Source organism: Varroa destructor, unplaced genomic scaffold (genome assembly GCF_002443255.2).
Source record: "Varroa destructor unplaced genomic scaffold, Vdes_3.0 BEIS01000003.1, whole genome shotgun sequence".
NCBI lineage: Eukaryota > Metazoa > Arthropoda > Arachnida > Mesostigmata > Varroidae > Varroa > Varroa destructor.
Genome location: NW_019211456.1, coordinates 43,438,397 through 43,456,492, shown reverse-complemented (window position 1 = coordinate 43,456,492; position 18,096 = coordinate 43,438,397). Strand labels below are relative to the sequence as shown.

The 18,096-nt window shown below is 37.1% G+C and overlaps 3 protein-coding genes across 13 annotated transcripts; 2 read left to right on the top strand and 1 right to left on the bottom strand.

Annotated features, from left to right (window-relative positions):
• Window positions 1-1,259: 1,259 nt before the first annotated feature.
• On the bottom strand, window positions 1,260-4,805 carry Orc4 (origin recognition complex subunit 4). The gene is made up of 2 exons (XM_022799812.2): window positions 4,432-4,805; window positions 1,260-3,754 (listed from the first exon to the last, which is right to left on the bottom strand). Exons 1-2 carry the CDS (start codon window positions 4,694-4,696, stop codon window positions 2,694-2,696), a joined length of 1,326 nt encoding a protein of 441 aa, XP_022655547.1. The 5' UTR covers window positions 4,697-4,805; the 3' UTR covers window positions 1,260-2,693.
• Window positions 4,806-5,698: 893 nt separating this feature from the next.
• LOC111246584 (alpha- and gamma-adaptin-binding protein p34-like) lies at window positions 5,699-13,222 on the top strand. Of its 3 annotated transcripts, none has more exons than XM_022796417.2 (5): window positions 5,699-6,071; window positions 7,314-7,590; window positions 7,994-8,176; window positions 8,366-11,679; window positions 12,247-13,222. In XM_022796417.2, exons 2-4 carry the CDS (start codon window positions 7,315-7,317, stop codon window positions 8,843-8,845), a joined length of 939 nt encoding a protein of 312 aa, XP_022652152.1. In that variant the 5' UTR covers window positions 5,699-6,071; window position 7,314; the 3' UTR covers window positions 8,846-11,679; window positions 12,247-13,222. The 3 variants fall into 3 exon arrangements, with proteins under 3 accessions (XP_022652152.1, XP_086839688.1, XP_086839687.1); XM_086983562.1 differs by having other exon boundaries at window positions 8,366-11,691; window positions 12,288-13,222; XM_086983561.1 differs by having other exon boundaries at window positions 8,366-11,691.
• Window positions 11,540-17,590, top strand: LOC111247167 (2,4-dienoyl-CoA reductase [(3E)-enoyl-CoA-producing], mitochondrial-like). 9 transcript variants are annotated; one of them, XM_086983568.1, is made up of 8 exons: window positions 11,851-11,906; window positions 13,394-13,472; window positions 14,638-14,754; window positions 14,997-15,118; window positions 15,489-15,692; window positions 15,902-16,088; window positions 16,478-16,707; window positions 16,873-17,590. In XM_086983568.1, exons 3-8 carry the CDS (start codon window positions 14,640-14,642, stop codon window positions 16,930-16,932), a joined length of 918 nt encoding a protein of 305 aa, XP_086839694.1. In that variant the 5' UTR covers window positions 11,851-11,906; window positions 13,394-13,472; window positions 14,638-14,639; the 3' UTR covers window positions 16,933-17,590. The 9 variants fall into 9 exon arrangements, with proteins under 9 accessions (XP_086839695.1, XP_086839693.1, XP_086839692.1 ...); XM_086983565.1 differs by lacking the exon at window positions 11,851-11,906 and adding an exon at window positions 12,025-12,085; XM_086983569.1 differs by lacking the exons at window positions 11,851-11,906; window positions 13,394-13,472 and adding an exon at window positions 11,540-11,679.
• The last annotated feature ends 506 nt before the right edge of the window (window positions 17,591-18,096 follow it).

Below are 18,096 nucleotides of genomic sequence, written 5' to 3'. Positions count from 1 at the left end.
AGTTTTGCTAAATTCTATAATATGCACACGCGTTTAATTTCATACTCAGTAAGTCTAGGTGGCAATAGCGTTGGAAATGTCACAGTTCAGTTAGTTGGCTTACCTCTCCTCGTATGTTTTCTTTGGTACTCTTTTTTACATAATATAATTCTTCTTATACTAATAATTTTATAATATAGTAGTTCTGGTTTAATAGTAAATCCGATCTTCGGATACGTACCATTTGATGCATACGTAAAACTTAGATAGATGGTTTGATGAACTCTTCGTAATGAGTGGGAAGCGAAACAAAAGGCCGCGGAAAGCACCAGAACATGATGTCGCATTTTAAATGGGAAATTAACTGAAACTGACCCCGAACCTTACGTGTCCTATTAATTAAATAGCAAGCGTAAGTAGGCGGCTTTAGAGCCTATTTAGCGAGGTCTTATGCAGCACGATATCCTCACAATGCAGCAATTCGTGCACCAAGCTATCCTGTTATTATTCTCACCGTCATTTCGATAAATTAACAACAACAAAAAGCTATCACACTGACCGTTCACACCTAAACAAGTATATGTCAAGTCAGAACTCTCAGAGTAGTTATATCCATAATATTTTCCTTAATTTAGTCAACATATAACCTAGATCATTTTTTGTCTCAGAGTCGTCTTAAGCGTTGAAGGTTCCAATACCTTTTTGTACGAGGACATCACAGAATTCGCTAGTGTCCGCATTCGACCAGCAGGTGCACCCTTTACACTTACGTGTAAAGAGCAGAAGAAAGCGTCGCGGAACCTTACCGTCATATAGGCACACCTGTTGTCTTGTTTTATCCTTGAAATCAAAGGTTTTCCAAGCAGTTAAATGAAGGCATTTAACAACATCACCTTACTGCAAACTTACATAGCTTGCAAAACGTATACGTAGTTGTCTGTTGACGTAATTCGTAATGACGTAGTAATGACGCAATTGATAATCTTGTGTTCTGCCAAATGTCGAGGTTGTTTAATTTCGAATGAAGTTGTTATTAGTGTTTCCGCAGGTCGACCTTCGAGTTCCGTAATACCATATTCATTCATATCCATATTCATTTATTTTTTAATTTTTCAGTTATTAAGACACAATGCACTTTGAGGAGAGTCCCGGCTAAAGAAGGTAGAATTAAAGAAGGTAGCCTTTGGCTTTGATTAAATGTTGTTGATCTATAAAGGTCCGACCGAAAGTGATAAGATAAGCCCCTGGAATGATTTATTATAAAATAAAGAAACCTGTACTGGACTATGAACTTTTATTATATTTATCAATCTGAGAAGTAACAGGACAAGAGCATGAGGCAAGCATTTAGAATTCACTTTGTGTGAAGATGTTACGGTGACCTTTGCTTGTATTGTGTAGTCATTTTAAGGGAATTATATCCGGTTGAAAATGAAAAACCGCACAAAGTAGTGGTGAAAATTAAGATTGTATCAGGAGACTAAGGGAGAGATGCCGCACCGTAGAAAAGTCTTAGTGAATGAGTATGTTGATATAACGACACATCCCTAATGAGCGTACAGAGCACGCTTCCCAACCAATATATTACATACAAAAGTGTGCTCATATAGTTGCAGTTTATTTCCGTAATACAATATATAGTTTATAAAAATTCACAGTGTATTTATATGAATTAAGATTTTTTTACGAAGTATTCAGTTCATTATTAATACATGAAAATTGCGTGAACTGCTATTAAATATTTAATAATAAATACCCCGCGATTAACTAATTTTCGGTGCTCATAGTCAACAAAGAATCATAACACATTTTAGCGCTTATAACGTTTGCTCAACTAGTAGATATGATATCTCAGGCAATTTTCCCATTTCCGTGAGGAAGTTGAGTAAACAAAAAATGAGGAAGAAGACCAGTTGTTCCATAAGATACCGAATATTGTATTCAACAGTGCCTTTCAAAGTATCTCTTTACACAATCCTATTCTACTTATGTACGGAAATGTGCGGACCTTATTGCTCCGTTTTGGACCTGTACTACTAATGTATATTGCGCAACAGTATGCCTAAAGGTGCAACTACAGCTTGTTTGTTTCACCGATAGGAGTCCCGTTTGCACAGTATGTCTGTAATACTGAAGAAAAATAGATAAAACAGACAACGTCTGGTCGTGAAAGCAACACGTAAGCAGTTTTAGTGTTCAGTTGAGCTTCAAGAAATTTGATTCAGATCAAAAGGTACTGCATTAACAAACGTTTGTAACAACGATGTAAGAAGTCCGTTTTTTCGTCATTGACAAGAAATTGACAGGAAGAAATGATTATGTTATATAGTGTATACACAATGGGACGACTCAGGACTATTTATAAAGGTGCGATTTTGTTATCGGCTGTATCGAATGTCATAGAAATAGCTGAGCCACTTGGTTCAACAATATTAAACTTCATGCTAGTGGTATGAACCGACGCGGTATGCATTTAATCAGTTACTGCCACCACCTTCTCTTGAAGGACCTTTAAATAAGAATCGCTTTCATTGTCGTTTTCTTTTCATTTATGGATAGAAACGTACAGGAATTCGAACGATTCTTCTAAGCATTTTGAGCCCCTACGAAAGAATTCCTACCTATCGAAATACAATGGTACCTTATTCTTTCCTAAATTACTATCGCCATATTCATGTTTCACTCAGATTAGTTCCGCGAATTCTATAACCCATTTAAATTCCGAGGGACCTGTCGGAAAGCGTTGTTGTAACCCACTGGGAGACATCAGTTGGCAGCCCACTATGAGACTCAACTGCCTTACGTACTAAATCGGCGTTAAAGTGCAAATGATGGAGATGATAACGTTTCTGGGACGCCATTGCAATTCCGCCCACTGGCTGGACGAACTCAAGCTCACATATGCTTTCAAACGCCTTCAAGACCGTGTCTTTCGGTAGATTCAGTAATGATCGGGTCTCTCGATTAAAGCGTTTGAACTCTTTGTACAAAAGCTCAAAGTTAAAAGGTTCTCCATCGTAGATGACATTTAGCCGGAGCATGCAGACAAGAAGGATAATATGGAGGGCGGGCATACGCGAGATGACGACAAGTTTTGGATCATCTTCGTATATTCGGTTAACCGTGTCACGAAATACAGTTGGTTGAACTTGCAAGGTGTCATCGATTTGCCGAACCATCGGTTGTAGACAGTTGACAAGCGTACGAAGGATCCGATCGATGTGGTAAAGCTTTATCAGGCTATCTCTCAGCTTGGGCATCACATCACGCTTCAAATCTTGATTCCATTTACTAGCAAATTTCTTACTTTCAACTCCCCCCGGATATATAGTGGGATCAATTGTGAGTAACGTTTCAGCCACCGATATATACTCTTCTTCCTTGATAGAGTTCATTAGATATAGAAAACGATGTGCGAAGCGGGACTTAACTCGTTTCTCTAGAAGTTCAACTACATCTAAACGGCAGCATAACCCAATCACAGCTATTGGTGCCTGCCGGCTTTGAGCCACGTCGAACAGGTTATAGAGAAGCGTCTGATTTCTGTGCTGGGTAAAGAGCTCGAAATCGTCAAGAATGAATATTGACGATTTGGCTTTGGATCGATCAGCGCCACTTTTAAGCGAGTCGAGAAGGAACTGAAGGTTTTCCGCAAACGACCCAAACACTCGATCTCCAACGACGTTTTCCAGTTGCAGTTGAAGCGTAATATCCTTTAGGGCGATCCGGTCGTCGGTGTGACCGCTACCAAAGAGTTTCACCACCGAATAGTTGCCTGTACTTTAAAAACCTCCATTCTTAGACCTCAGTTCTCTCTCAAAATCGATAATCACCCTGGACATTTGAATTTTTGACAGCATTTTCTTGCTACTCTAGTTTATATTACGGTCAATGCTTAAAAATGCGAACATTTTAGTTAAACTTAGTTTAAACCGTTTACTTAGTTAAAACCGATTTCTTGAGAAATACGTATTGATTTTAATTTTTTATATTTTTTAAATTTAAATTATAATTTAATTAAAATGTTAATTAGTAATTGTCAATTAACGATGAATGAAAAAGAGTGGTTTGAAGCGCAAAGCTTAAAAACATCTCGTCATATCTAGACAGTTACACCAACTAAGCCCAATCTGGCGTTTTTGGTCTTTCGCGGTAATGAAGGGTCGATCTCTAAAATTCGGATATTGATGTACTCGATACCTGCAATTTGATGTAACTTAATAATTTTTATTTCAATATTTTTCTAAACGAAAAGGGTCATGAATATCGCTGTAAATCTATGGCATTGGTCAGACGAATAGTATGCAGCATTATGGTAGCAGAAACGGAGGTTACTTTCTTTTTATCTAAGTCATGTTTCATCTAGGCCTAAGTGAATGAAATTGGAACTAAACAGGAGTTCTTTATAACACAGAGGGTGGTATAAATGGGCGTATGATTTTATGCACTTGCCTTTGGCATTATTTTTCTTGCTGAGCCGTTCCAGGGCAGTTTTCATAAGAATGCTTTTTCCAGATCCTCGAGGGCCCATCACCAAGACAGAATTACTTTCAAAATTTAGTACACACCGCGAGATAATATCTTCGAGACTTTTCAGCTGTTCAGAATAGAGTTGTTCTATTACAGATGAATCCTCACATAGCGGCGAGAGTCTACGAGTAAAGTAGGACTGAAGATCTGCTTGTGGCGAAGAACTCTCGAACTGTAATTTACCCATGACCACTAATAATATTGCCCAGAGCACGTCACCTCTTCAAACTGAACTTTTGGCACACACGTAGGATCTAGATCAGTGAACAACTGATTTTTGCGCCACACACTTCAATCTCTGGCGGATTCGCGCCCAATTTCATAGTCAAGTAGGCATGATTCTGCTTTGAATAAACGGCGCCAAATTATAAAGAACAATCGTCCCATCAATATAGTGAAATATCGGAATATATACTTTCGTACTGGCGGACTACCAGCTTGTACATTTTTTTTTATTATTTAAATGTTTTTATCAAGTCAGAATGGTTTGGGCTCTAAAGGATTTCTCTTTAACTTAGTTAGTTTTGAAAGCGTTTAAAATAGTTATCTAACATTTCGAATTTCAGACAGCAAAGACATGCGTTTCCTATGCTACCAATACGAATACTCCTCTTTGTATCTAGTTGGTATCACAATTAAAATAGTTGATTGAGATGTTTTGAACAATCATTCTATTGATATAATAATTAATATAATATAATAATTCATAATCATCAAACTATTCATTTGTGGTTATGTAGATTTTTTCATGATAGACCCCATTGCAAATATTGCACTTCATGAAATATGCGACTTTCACTTTAATCAAAATGAAGTCTAAAAAACTAGAGATTCTTTCGGACATTATGAAACTGCCTAGCATGTTTAAATTTGAGAGTGCAAAATCAAAAATTCCATTTGCTACCATCATTTCGGTATGCGTAAGTATTGAATCATCATAATAGAAACAACTCATCTTTACTCGACCAAGAATTTAAAAAAATGCGATGTTGCTTTCTTGTGACTGAAAAAAAGATGCCATTTCATGATTTTTATTAATATCGTCAAAAGAAAAAGTGCAAATATAAGAAAGTAGAATAATACCGATGGAGTGCAATTACTGTAATTCACCAGCCGGGCATGAGCGCTGGGTCGGCGTTTACGCGGGTCGGGCGATTGTCCGCGTTGTGGTAATGATGGGGTTAGCGACAGCTGCGTGGTCAAATGGAGGCGCATGCCTGTCAGTACGGCAGTGTCGCTTCAGGGCAAAATCAGCTTTTATTATCATAACAACACATCGCCAAGACGCTTCGTTATTAACGATGTGTGGGCCCGGTGTAAAAGTAATATAATAAATGAAGCATAGATAATAATGTTGATGAACTAAGCAGTAGGAATCTAAAACAAGTGGCCTACAAAACTTGAGCCTTGATCTGTAACAACTGGTTATATTTTTAGAGTGTCCCCTTATATGTGGAAGCAGGCAATAGTCTCTCCTGCCAGTGAACTTGAGTCCAGTCATATTTACTGCTGAGTAGAGCTCATTTATCGGCTTCTTGCTCGTATAGCGGAAGAAGAATTACGTGAGTATAGCCTTTATCGTAGAAGAACATATCGTTGATAATCACAAGCAACCTCGCTTTGTATAACTGCAGTCTATTTCATGAAGAATAATAAAGACAGGACAACATTGCAATGAATCAAGATATACCAATTAATGCAATGAATCTAATTACCAATCACCTTTACCAGCATGTGAAATGAAATGTGGACGCTGTATCGCGTGTACCTTTGGATTCAAGGAAATATTCTTACAATGAACAGAAAACGGGTTGTGGACAGATTATTGCTATTGAAGCAAATGTAACTCGTAGGATTTACAACTTCAGAAGACCTCCTACCGCGCTCGTTTTTTTACTAAAAATCTAAGATCTGTGAGGGGTGTTAGCTTTTATATAGGGCTTCTTTTCTTTATAACCACTCAGATATTAGTACTGACATAATGTGATCTCTAATTTTACAAAAGTACCTGCAGTTTTTGTCGATAGTTATTGTGATTGGTAGAGGATGAGTCTGGGTAAAAAAAAAAAAAACTGAGATTATTGGAGCGACAGATAATTTAAAATAAGTTAAAGTTCTAGCGAGTATTGCAATAATTCTTATACATTGTCTTTCTTTGGTATCCTTTCATTGTTGCTGGTAAAGTCTAGGATATATCTACAATAACTAAAATATATACAAAGAGAACATCGTGTAAAAAACGTTTATTATGATTCACTATTTGTTGGTAACTTGGCTTTATTCGTAAATTACGCCGTTGTGCAATATATGGAAGGCCTTGCTACGGATTACTCACTATGTGGACAAAAGGTCATTGATTTCGTTGATCGATGACAATTAGGCATAAATTTTACAGTTTAGACTTATGTAATAACGATTGTCGTTGCATATAGATAATTTCGTTTTTGGCGATAAAAATTGATAGCTTTCAATTTTTTATGGTGTATAGGATTATGACCTTTAGGATTATTTTTATTTATTATTTTTTATGATTTATAGGATTTAATTTTTAATATTTCGTAATATTTTCTAGTATAAAGATGAAAATAATGTTCTTGAATGTCAAAGCACGACGTAGATTAATAAAAGCGCTTCTCACGTATAAGCATTTTGTTATTAATGTTTACGAACGAAATTCTAACATGCCTAAAATGCTTATAATGCGAAATGACTTGATAATCAACTAGACCACTCACTTATATAATGTATTTTGAACTTTTTCTTTCTTATATATATTGCACGTCTATATCGGCTGGATTCCATAGGATGAGGCAAGAATTCACTGGAGTTTTAATGATGTCGATATGTGAGAAGCCTGCCTCATCAGTGGCTGCCCTCCTCGACGTTACTCGAGGACCCACTCTTCGTCAGGATCACCCTTTCCTTGAGGCCTTCCCGTATCGTGTTCGCACGAAATATTTCACAGCCGACATCCAGCTGTATGCCTGCGCGGATCCAAGCGAACTTAGCGATGCTGAACTAGCTCAGTTCGAAGCTCTTGTAGTCCTCTTTGACGCTAACTGCGATAACTTCAAGGAAAAGGTTCGTTTACAGCGACGCTATACAGCGATTACGTTATTATATATATATACATAAACATATATATGTAATTCAGATATAAGAAACTATTGATCTTAGAAAGCATGTTCGCTAGGCTTCAGTTGTAAGTCCTTTATAATTAGCTGAAACTATATTATTTCTCTTTTCCATCAATATCGTACAGCCTGGTTGAGTGTGATCCTAAATCTCACTGACTTTATCTAAAAACGCAGCTACTGAGCTCTTAAATTTTAATACAGCCAATGAGAGTTCCAAAGACGGAATATTTTATTTTTGAAAACATGTACTTATTATAAAGCTGCACCTATTGCGAAGGCACGTAAAATATGTATTATATAATTTTTAGTAAAAAAATGTAATGCATTCAAACTGGCCTTACAAACAGGCCGAGCAGCTGCAACAACTACGTGTACGATGCTGTAATTCCGAAGTCAACCTAGCGCTGTGCGAACTGTGCGACAATGAGCAGATTAGGAAGATGTTCTTAGAACGACTCAGCGACTTCGAGCTAATTGAAAGTGGAGTTAACGTCGACGACCAAGACGAATGTGGACTCGAAAGAATGAAGGTATACAACAACTAGAAAGTTTAATTACGTTATGTAAAGCAAGGGACGTTGTCTTTTAAATGAAATAATTTACCATATTTCAAATATAAATAAGTTGCCATAATAATAAATTGCAACAATAAAATCGTAGGCATGTGATTTTAATGAAACACTAATGCTGGTGTTTTTCATTTCTCTTCAAATTTGTAGGAGGCCCTTCGGATGCATACGTGGTCGAACATGGTAATGCACGATCGTGAAAAGCTCCCCGGAAACCCCCGACTGCCAGAACATCTGTTCATAGGAGGCATAGTTCCACTTCCTCCATTACCACAGGAGGCCGCTAGTGGATCATCTAAGCCTGAAGACGAAAATCGGGATGAGGTCAGTGTCTTGCCGCCGACATATCCAACGCAACAACAAAAGGAGCAGCCAGCACAAGAGCAGCAGCGAGATAGCTCACAAAATGTTTCTGTGAGGGGGAGTGCTGATGAGGCTCAGCTCGACCCGGAACTGGCAGGAATGGCTTTTGAGGAACTTTACGCAAAGTTTGCATCTCTCAAGGGTCAGGCAATGTCGCTAACTGGAGATGAACGAAAAAAGTTCGCTGAAGAAGTTGTCTCGCAGTTTTGGAGGGCCATGGGCCAAGATGAAGCTGAACTTGGGGGTCTTGATTCGGACAGTGATTAAAAGTGAATTCGAGAGAAAACAACTAAATTTACTGCACATATGTATAGCTATTTATGTATATGAAAAGGATATAATAACTGAGTGGTTTTTGGTGTTTGCTGTTGCAAAGGTCATCAGAAGACTGTTGGTTGACCTGTCAGAATTTCGTTTGTGTATCGATCAACGAATTCAGTAAGTGAGGAGGGAACTTTTTAGTGAAGACCTAAGACTCCTGTTGCTCTAAGATGTATTTATGATACGCTGCGGTACTAAAATGTTATTCCATTACGAAGTCCATTATTATATAATATATATACTCTAAACTGAGCTAGCATGATAGATTTGGGGAGCGATACAGCCTGTGGTGATGAAGCCAGCAAAGAATATATATGACAAATCAAACAGTCAGCTCGTCGTAAAGACTAAAAACAGGATGTTATTTGCTCAACGTGATAAGCGAACTAGTGCCATACTCAATAAGCAAAATGGTAAACAACTGAAAAACCTATTATAATATATAGAAAATTAAATGACGTCATAATACTTAACATTGTTACATAAAGGATGAATTTGGACGTTTCTAGAATAATACTGAGCACTCGACACGGAATCAAGCGCAGTTTGTCAGAATAAAATGTTGAATAATTCACTCCCTATAAGCTTCCTGCTGAGCCAGTTTTTGTTAGTAACTGAAAAAACATAAAATTTTTGGCCACTTTGTCGTCGTAATATTTTCTCTGGCCCAATAGTATTATGGTAACAATTTAATCATTTTCAGTGTTTACTCAATCACCAGCTATCAGTTTTGTGTCCCGTAATTGATGAGTAACGTCACTGCCAATTGCGCAGAAGGACCAATTTAGCTAACAGTGTACGTATTCTTCATAAATACACGTGTAATTAGGTCGGGTAGATGCCACTATAATTCCCATTAATTTTGACCGGTTAGTGAGTGCCCATACGCTCGTCATACGCAATCCGAGTCAATACAAGACGTAGCAGTTATTCTGATGATGGAACCATTGTTATCGTACAATAATTTGCTCAACATCGTGCAACGCGTATACTAGGATTTTTTTAAACGTTTCTGAAGCTAGGCTGACGGAAAGCGAGGAGCAAGTTTATGATTTAAATACACCAGCCTATCCTACGCTGAGGTGTGTATTACGGATGCATAACAATAAACATCATGGACGAAAAAGAAACCACCAATTTTCGATAGCTATAAATTACATATATCTTTGTTACATACGTAGTGAAAATATTAGTAGATACATAGAAAACTGCTTACCATTTATTTACTGTTGAACGAAAAATTTTAAGATATAATTTTGCTTGAAAGATCATTTATTTGCAATTGACATAGCATAACGACGCTATTCTTACTTCGTTGTGCTATCTATTCATACGCCGCCATTCTAACCGAAAAAAAAAGTTGACAGCAAGACATAGAAAGTAAAAAATCCTGAGGTCGCAAATATTTAAGGTTATGGTTATTTTCAGCATTACCGAACAGGACCAAGCCGAAAGTCTATATACAACAAGTATATTGATGTGGATGAATAATAAGCTGAGTCATGATCGATGGTTCCGAAGAGAAGAAACATTTTGTACTGCCGTTATTCCGCTAAATTATATAATCAAACCTAAAAAGAATCACTGTTGTAGTAAAAACGTAGTAAACAGAAGGCACATAATATTGTAGCGTCGATTTATCAGCAAAGAAAGGAAGCTGAACTATTATTGTTATGGTCCTATTTAGTATGTTATTAACGTAACCGACAGTATGAGTTTTATTAATCACATTTTATATCTAGGCTATTTATGTAAAAAAAAAGGTGTAGTCATCACAGAGCTAGGAGCAGCATTTAAGCTGCTTACCGCATATTTGATACTCTAAATTCAGTTATCCAGAATTGACTAGTAGGCTTTGATCCAGATTCATAAAGAAAGTTACTTTAAACATTTTAAACTTGAACATGTTATAATATAACTTCGCTTATGCTTAGAAATAAATTTTCTATGATTTGTGCGGCATGAATATCGCAATGTCCTTCGATTATTGAGCTTTTTAAGCTGATCACATATATCGTGTGCTATATGCAAGTGGCGGGATCAAACTATCAACTTATCGTTTGCAGCCAGATCAGATACGGTTCTCCTAAGATAACTTTGTGTTTTATTATTGTATTATTTCATATCTTACCTATATCCTGCCTTTTTAACAAAATATTGGTAATTCACATTGTATTGCATGTCGATTATATTACTATTCGTATCCGATGTAGACGTCAAGTGAGATTGTTATTTTTCTGTCTTTTTAGGGTGTATGTGAATATGGAACTTCTAAGCTAGTGATGTATATCCCGACTTTCCTATTTTTCCTGCTAATGAGTTTCATTTACAAAATAAATAAATATCTGGCATCAAAAACGCAAATTAAACACTGTACGAATCCTGAAAAGCTAAAATTTTATCATAATCAGATTAACGTTATCCAATAAACATTTTGTTTATTAAAATACGAAGTAAAGAAATCGTCGACTCGTCAACAGTAGAGCAATGTTGGCACTATCTGTATTGTCTACCACCAGGTGGAGGCACTATCTTCCGGGCTCTATACAGTCGAAGTGTTTTGAAAATGAGCACATTCTGCCTTCGCCCACTGTTAGCGCTAGCCCAGAACAATGCCCAGATAAAGCCCGAAGGAATTACAAAGGAGCCGAACTGCACAAGTGACGCCAAATATGCGCCTTGGTCAAATCCTAAGTGGGTAAAGTGGAGAGTGAGTGTGACCTTCAGTTGTGCCCCAAGACAAACCTAGTTAAACCACAGATGGATCGCCTTTCTAAACGGCAAGTCACCACGTTAGTATAAAAAAAAACATAATTAGCAACTTCAATACGCGCGTTCTGTGGGTTTCGGAAAGGCAGTTCCTTTTATTATATATATGATAATTTTTGGTATTTGTCAAGCTTTGAAAAATGTTGTTTATAGACAGAAGCAGACGAGCAATTGCAGAAGCAGAGCAACTGGCCAAGCATGTCTTGATGTTTCGGTGCTATTTTGATTTTTTTAAAAGGTATGTGCAGTGCATCGAAAAAAAACTTTCGATAAAATCTTATTAAATATGCATCCTACTTTGCAAGAGTGATCAGAGCAGATCCAAGCAGCTAGCAAGTATAACAACTGGGAAACATCTGCTTACCAATAATTATTCAACATCTACTGAGGCGAAAGCAATCTGCGTCATCTTAGAAGGTTTGCCACGATATTTTTACATGATTAACAATCTGCACAGGTTACGTTTTCAAAGGTACAGAAGCTGCAGGTATCTATGTCTTATTGGATAACTCCGGACGTTCTTTAGATATTGCCATTAACTTGTTTGGTCATTCATTCTCAAAAAATTACTGTTCCAGTTAAGATATACGAGAAACAATTTGTTTTTGTTTCAAAAAAGAAAAATGGCACCAAATATCTCAATGAAGGCCTGTCGAAGTGACAGCGGTGAGCCAGCCGAGAATTTCGTTCATATTGAGGAACCGGTTCCAGTTGCTGCGCGCGAACGGACTGAACATCAGATTAGGACTTTGAACTATGTTTACGTTCATATCGAGCGTTTAGAAGGGTGCGATCCGTGGGAAAACGAAAGTGCCGTACTAAAGAGTGTGGGAAATGCGGTTGAAATACTGTTCGGAGAGATAGGAAGGATCACGCTGGCGGTCGATGTGATCCGGCTTGAAAAACGTCACGCGTTTCTTCAGGTTCCACTCGAATTTGCCGTAGCACTTAGATGCGCTCTGGTAACCTGTGCCGACTCATTTGTACTGCATCGAATGACAAGCAATGCACATACGCTCTGCGTTAATAGCGAGCGATATGTACATAAATAATATAGACAGTCGATCTTCGAAGTGAAGCTGTGTTAGGCTGTGAATATACATGAGGACAATACTAACTGGTCAAAGAACAGCTTAATATGCTGACGATGCTAGAACTACAAACAAAGCTGAATTACTATTCAGTATTGTAACATTTTATTTACATAGCAGTGTGATGTGAATATTTTCGTGAAGTAGAGAAGTCCGAGAATTCAAGAAAAATCGTATTACAGCTCGCACGTAATATTTACACGTTTTATGGGGTTCGAAAATTGTGCTAATGTAGTGGTTGTAATTTACGGTGTCGCGTAAAATATATTTATTGAAAAAATGCCTATATTATTGTTTCTTTTTGCAGATATGAAAGTACGCCGTTAATATTTAAATATTTATATGCGTGAATATGAAAAAAATACCAAGCAATTAAAACTTGTAAATATATCGTGTATATTTGTGGTATGCATATGGTTATGTGTGTCAATAATAAACGTAAAAGTTGTTCGTTAAAAAAATATGTCAAATCTGATTTCTGCTAAAATATGCAGTTTAGGCTGTGCAAGAGGATATGTGTCAAGCTCACATAATGAAGCTGAATTATCTGACTGTGAAAAGTGCGCTTTCAAACTTTTTTCTTCTTGATAATACCAAGTTTCATCGTGTGATTTCTTTTTGTTTATGATAACAGGAAACTTCAGTCTATTAGACAGTTGGACGTTACTGCTACATTATAATTCGCTAGCGGGTATCTCAAAGGTGTATTACTGGTACTGTTATTCGTCTGCCAGTAATTGTTAGGATAAGTAACTGAACTTCGAACATCGCTGGGCTCAAATCTAAAAGAGAATACCAATACAGTTGTCTACATTTTGTTAGGAGCTCTGATGTTGCATTTTCAGGACATCACTGGGTGATACATCCGTTATGTATGTCGGTGAAAGATCTTATTTCTAGTTCATATTTGACTGAATTACCTAAAATGTGTGAATATGTACTATTGTATTGTATATTGTACTATATATAATAATGTGTTCAATCTTTGAACTCACACTTTAAGTGTATCTACCGCGCCACGGATTTTTCTATGTTTGAGAAAAACATCCGATCCCCGTTTGCAAAGAATAACGCAGCCGCCAGCATCGCCTGCGCCGATGTATCATCGAGCGTACAAATGACGTACATTTTTGCGGAGATCATGTTGCATAAATAAATGCTCTCAACGTGTGTTTAGACTATATTGTGGAAAGAACTATTATGTGGGCGCTATTTTATGTGAACTTCATTATAAGTATAGCTAGCCTTATACCTTTACAAATAAAACGAAATGTGTTTAATAGCAAAATAAATGCTATTTTAAAGCGTGGCCCGTGGGCTGCGCTCTCGAATAGTGTAAGACTTGCCGATGCCTGAGTTCAAAGGAGTATACAAATAGCATATAATGATTTTCTGTCCAACATTACTTAAGTTATCATTTGCATCTAAAAACGTATTATTGTAATGCTTGACTAATACATTCATTCCTGGTCAGCAGTTTTTACTCATGGCTAATCTTGTATCGATAGCAGCTACCACATAGGACAAAGGGCAACATACGATTTTGAAGTGGTTCAAGACACGCTTCTATAGATTTTCGTCGGCTAATGCTAAAATAACCAGTTAGTAGGCTTTGACGAACTTCATTCTTAACGTGGGGTCAATCAAGTTTAACAAGCGACAAATTAGGTTTCAAGTGAAGAGGAAATAACTTGTAAATCGCACAAGACGAGTTATTCCTTTTAGGTGTCAGAAGCATTGTTCTGTTAAGTGCACGACCGCATTTTTCATGTCAATAGGTGATTGATGTAAGCTATATGGTGTATTGTATTTCTTAAATTTAGTGAAAATTCAGTAACGAAAATAACTAAAGCTTTGCGAGGAAACATTCGTTTTCAGCCATGCTGTCAGAGTCTTTGCGGACTATGGCGACTTTTTATCAAGCTATTAAGCGTCCAATGATGCCTAAGGATGCCCTGAAGGGTAAAATCGCTTTGGTTACCGGTGGAGGAACTGGTATGTTATGAAACTGAATTCGATAGGCTTAACTGGTTTGTCTCCTTTCAAATATGTCCGTATCTATGTTTAAATTAAATCAACTGGTCAGCGTCAAATTCAGTACTTCACATTTACTGAAAATTCTCTGACTTAAAATTATGGTCATTATTTATTAACGTTATTACCGTTATTATTTATTAACGTTATTAACGTTTAGGTTTTTCGAGTTGCAATTCATTCAAAGTCGTCTTTTCAAATAGGCCTTGGCAAGGCAATGACAGAGATGTTCGTACGTTGCGGAGCCAGCGCGTTTATTATAAGTCGCAATAAAGACAAGCTCAAAATAACTGCCCAGGAACTCCAGGAAAAGACCGGCGGAAAGGTAAGAAATGTAATACAGGGTCATTGATTTTTGTGGCACCGGTAATCAGCTGATCGAAGATTTGCAATCTTTATAAATTTTTCTCTACAAGACGATTCAGACGCCAACTAAGCAGCAGTTGTCATCTTCTGAACATTGAGGTTTATACAAGGAGTACATTTACTTAAGAGGGTTATCAAGCATTGCGTTAATTCAATCCGAAATGTATAAATATTGCGAAGTGGTTTTGCTGTATAGCAGACATGCATTCGCGATTCCTCCTAGGTCCACCTCGGGAAGGTCTTATGATAATAAAAGCAACAATTATAATCATGATTACAAGAAGATCACTTGTCCACTTTTGCCATTATTTTTTACTTTATATCTACAGGTATTCTACCAAGCAGCGGACGTTCGAGATCCAGCTTCGATCGCTACCGCCCTTTCGGTCTGTGAGAAAGAACTCGGCCTTCCCCACGTGGTTGTCAATAATGCGGCCGGTAACTTCATTTCGCCGACAGAGCGCCTCTCGCCAAACGCCTTCAAAACCATCGTTGACATTGTCCTATTGGGCACAGCAAACGTAACGCTCGAGGTACAATAGGACATTTAAGTATTAACTTGATGTCTGTTGCAATGTATGCAATTTATAGAAACCAGGCTATATTTTCTTTACATATCCCTATACAAAAACGTAAAGATTTTTTGCTGAAAGAGAGCTCTACATGTGAGGCAGCAATAACAAAGAGGAGATATGTTTTTCTCGTACATCAATTCCATCCGATTTCCCTATATACGATTCAGGTTGGGAAGCGATTGATTGCCGCGAAACAACCTGCATCGTTTTTAGCCATTTCGGCAACATACGTTAACCATGGATCTGGATTCGTAGCACCCTCGGCAGCTGCTAAGAGTGGCGTTGAAACATTGTATCAGAGCCTTGCTTCAGAATGGTCACAATACGGAATGCGTTTCAATGTACTTGCGCCTGGTAAGAGACAAGATTTGGCCAATCATGAAATTCAGCTTTGAAGCCATATTGGCGTAGTAAATGGGCTGACTGTAAGTTAGAGGGATTGTAGTTTTAGTCTTTATTTGACTGCAAATAGTTTTTTCAAATGATATTTAGGTTATATTCATAATTCATGTTTGACAACCGATATTTTATTCAGCACTCAGTGTTTCTTATATGACTTCTATTGAAGGATCTACTGAATGGAGATTAAGTCTGTCGAATTATTCATAAGTACAGGTCCAGCTTTCGGATGGCTCGTTGTCATTGATTCCTCGATGCCAACGTATGTCTAGAAAACAACATACAAAGCCTGCTGCCTCTTTATGAACAAATAATAAATTAAATGTCTTCTATTTTTCATATAGGAGCTATTCCGACGAAAGGCGCGTTTTCCCGATTGAATCCAGGTAATGTGTTCGAAGAAAAATCGCAGAAGTTTGGACCTCCGAACTGGCGTACTGGTGAACCTGAAGAACTAGCAAACCTTGCTACGTATGTTGTCTCAGATTATGCATCATGGCTCAACGGGGAGGTCATTCGCATCGATGGAGCACTGCTCAACTTTCTGGCAGCCGAATTTAATCAGCTCATTAAGGTAACTCGTTACAAAATTGGGCAAGCCATAAACATGTTATGTATTATCGAAAAAAAATCTTAATATAAAATGTTGTTAAAGATAGTAAATACTTAAAAAGCTTAAACATCTACTCTATCACGTTGGTTTCGAGCTAACGATTGATTTTTTTTATTCGAACTGTAGGTGGAGAAGGATCAATGGGACACGATTGAGAAAACTATTAGAAGCGTGAAAGGTTCATGAACTGTGGCTTACAGTTTGATGTACGTGTAATTGCGCAATGGCAATATAACTTAGACGAATATCGCAGCAGATTTCGATCTATAGATGTTACAGTTCATTTTCATAAATATCAATCCGTATATAACTCTGCACTCAAAATAATCTTCAAAATCTTGCAGTTGTAGTGTTCTTGTGAGCATATTGTCTTTTACAGTGGATTTTAATTTCCTGCTTCACACGTGGTGTATAACGAAAAATCAGCTCGGTTATTACGAAGCTAGATTTTTTCTTTAGAAGGTTTTACCAAATTCGATTTAAGCTGTCTTTTAGAGGTTATATAAAATAGACAGCATTTCGTATGAGTAAAAGGTTTGAATTTAGTGATGAATCACTGTTTCTTTTGTTATAACAGCTTTCAACACAAGACGGTGCGATATGTGCATGAAAAAAATTTATACACCGCATTGGTTATAATAACAAAGTTGATTTAATTGAAATAATACATAACCATATCTTACAATACTATCTGTTAATGACTGTAATGTTACTGGCAGAATAGTTTTTATTTCTGCAAATATCTTTCACTACAATTTTTCTTGCGACAAAGGGCGCACCTAATATACGACTAATATATAAAGGAATTGCAACTAAGATCAATAAAAGTGAAGTTTTTGCCTGACACGTCTCATACTCAGCCTGCGGACGAATATGAACTTCGTTTCAGTTTGCCTTCGTTTGCTAGTATATCAAATAAAATTTATTGTATAATCCAATAACACAATAATAGATCAAGAAATAAAAAGGATGGGCCGCTCGTTGCTCAAACAAATGAATTGCCTAAATTTGAAGAGAGATATCAAGGTGACTGGTTATGCCGTCAAACTGAACACGCGTAAATGAAAAGTTAACTAAAACTAGAAGGCCTCCACCCAGCTTATCTTGCTAGGTGCATTACCGAATGTTGAAACTATCTCGCGCATCCAGCGGTACTCCTGGGTAATTATAAAACGTACATAATTTTGGTCATGCTTGAAATTAGCGACAGACCTTTAAGTGAACCACGCATTTCGGGTCTAAACACGATAGACTTTAAATAACCAAAAAAGCTTTTATGTTTAAAAACGTTTTATTCCTTTCTCAACTTCTGTTGGTTATCCGACAAATAACCGTAGATTAATATAGATA

Coding starts and splice junctions, on each gene's coding strand:
- LOC111247167 (XM_086983569.1), top strand. CDS start 14,640: ATGCTGTCAGAGTCTTTGCGGACTATGGCGACTTTTTATCAAGCTATT. Junction 14,755..14,996: donor GGTTACCGGTGGAGGAACTG/GTATGTTATGAA, acceptor CTTTTCAAATAG/GCCTTGGCAAGGCAATGACA. Junction 16,708..16,872: donor AATTTAATCAGCTCATTAAG/GTAACTCGTTAC, acceptor TTCGAACTGTAG/GTGGAGAAGGATCAATGGGA.
- Orc4 (XM_022799812.2), bottom strand. CDS start 4,696: ATGGGTAAATTACAGTTCGAGAGTTCTTCGCCACAAGCAGATCTTCAG. Junction 3,755..4,431: donor CAAGAAAAATAATGCCAAAG/GCAAGTGCATAA, acceptor TTTAAAGTACAG/GCAACTATTCGGTGGTGAAA.
- LOC111246584 (XM_022796417.2), top strand. CDS start 7,315: ATGAGGCAAGAATTCACTGGAGTTTTAATGATGTCGATATGTGAGAAG. Junction 7,591..7,993: donor GCGATAACTTCAAGGAAAAG/GTTCGTTTACAG, acceptor CCTTACAAACAG/GCCGAGCAGCTGCAACAACT. Junction 8,177..8,365: donor GTGGACTCGAAAGAATGAAG/GTATACAACAAC, acceptor TCAAATTTGTAG/GAGGCCCTTCGGATGCATAC.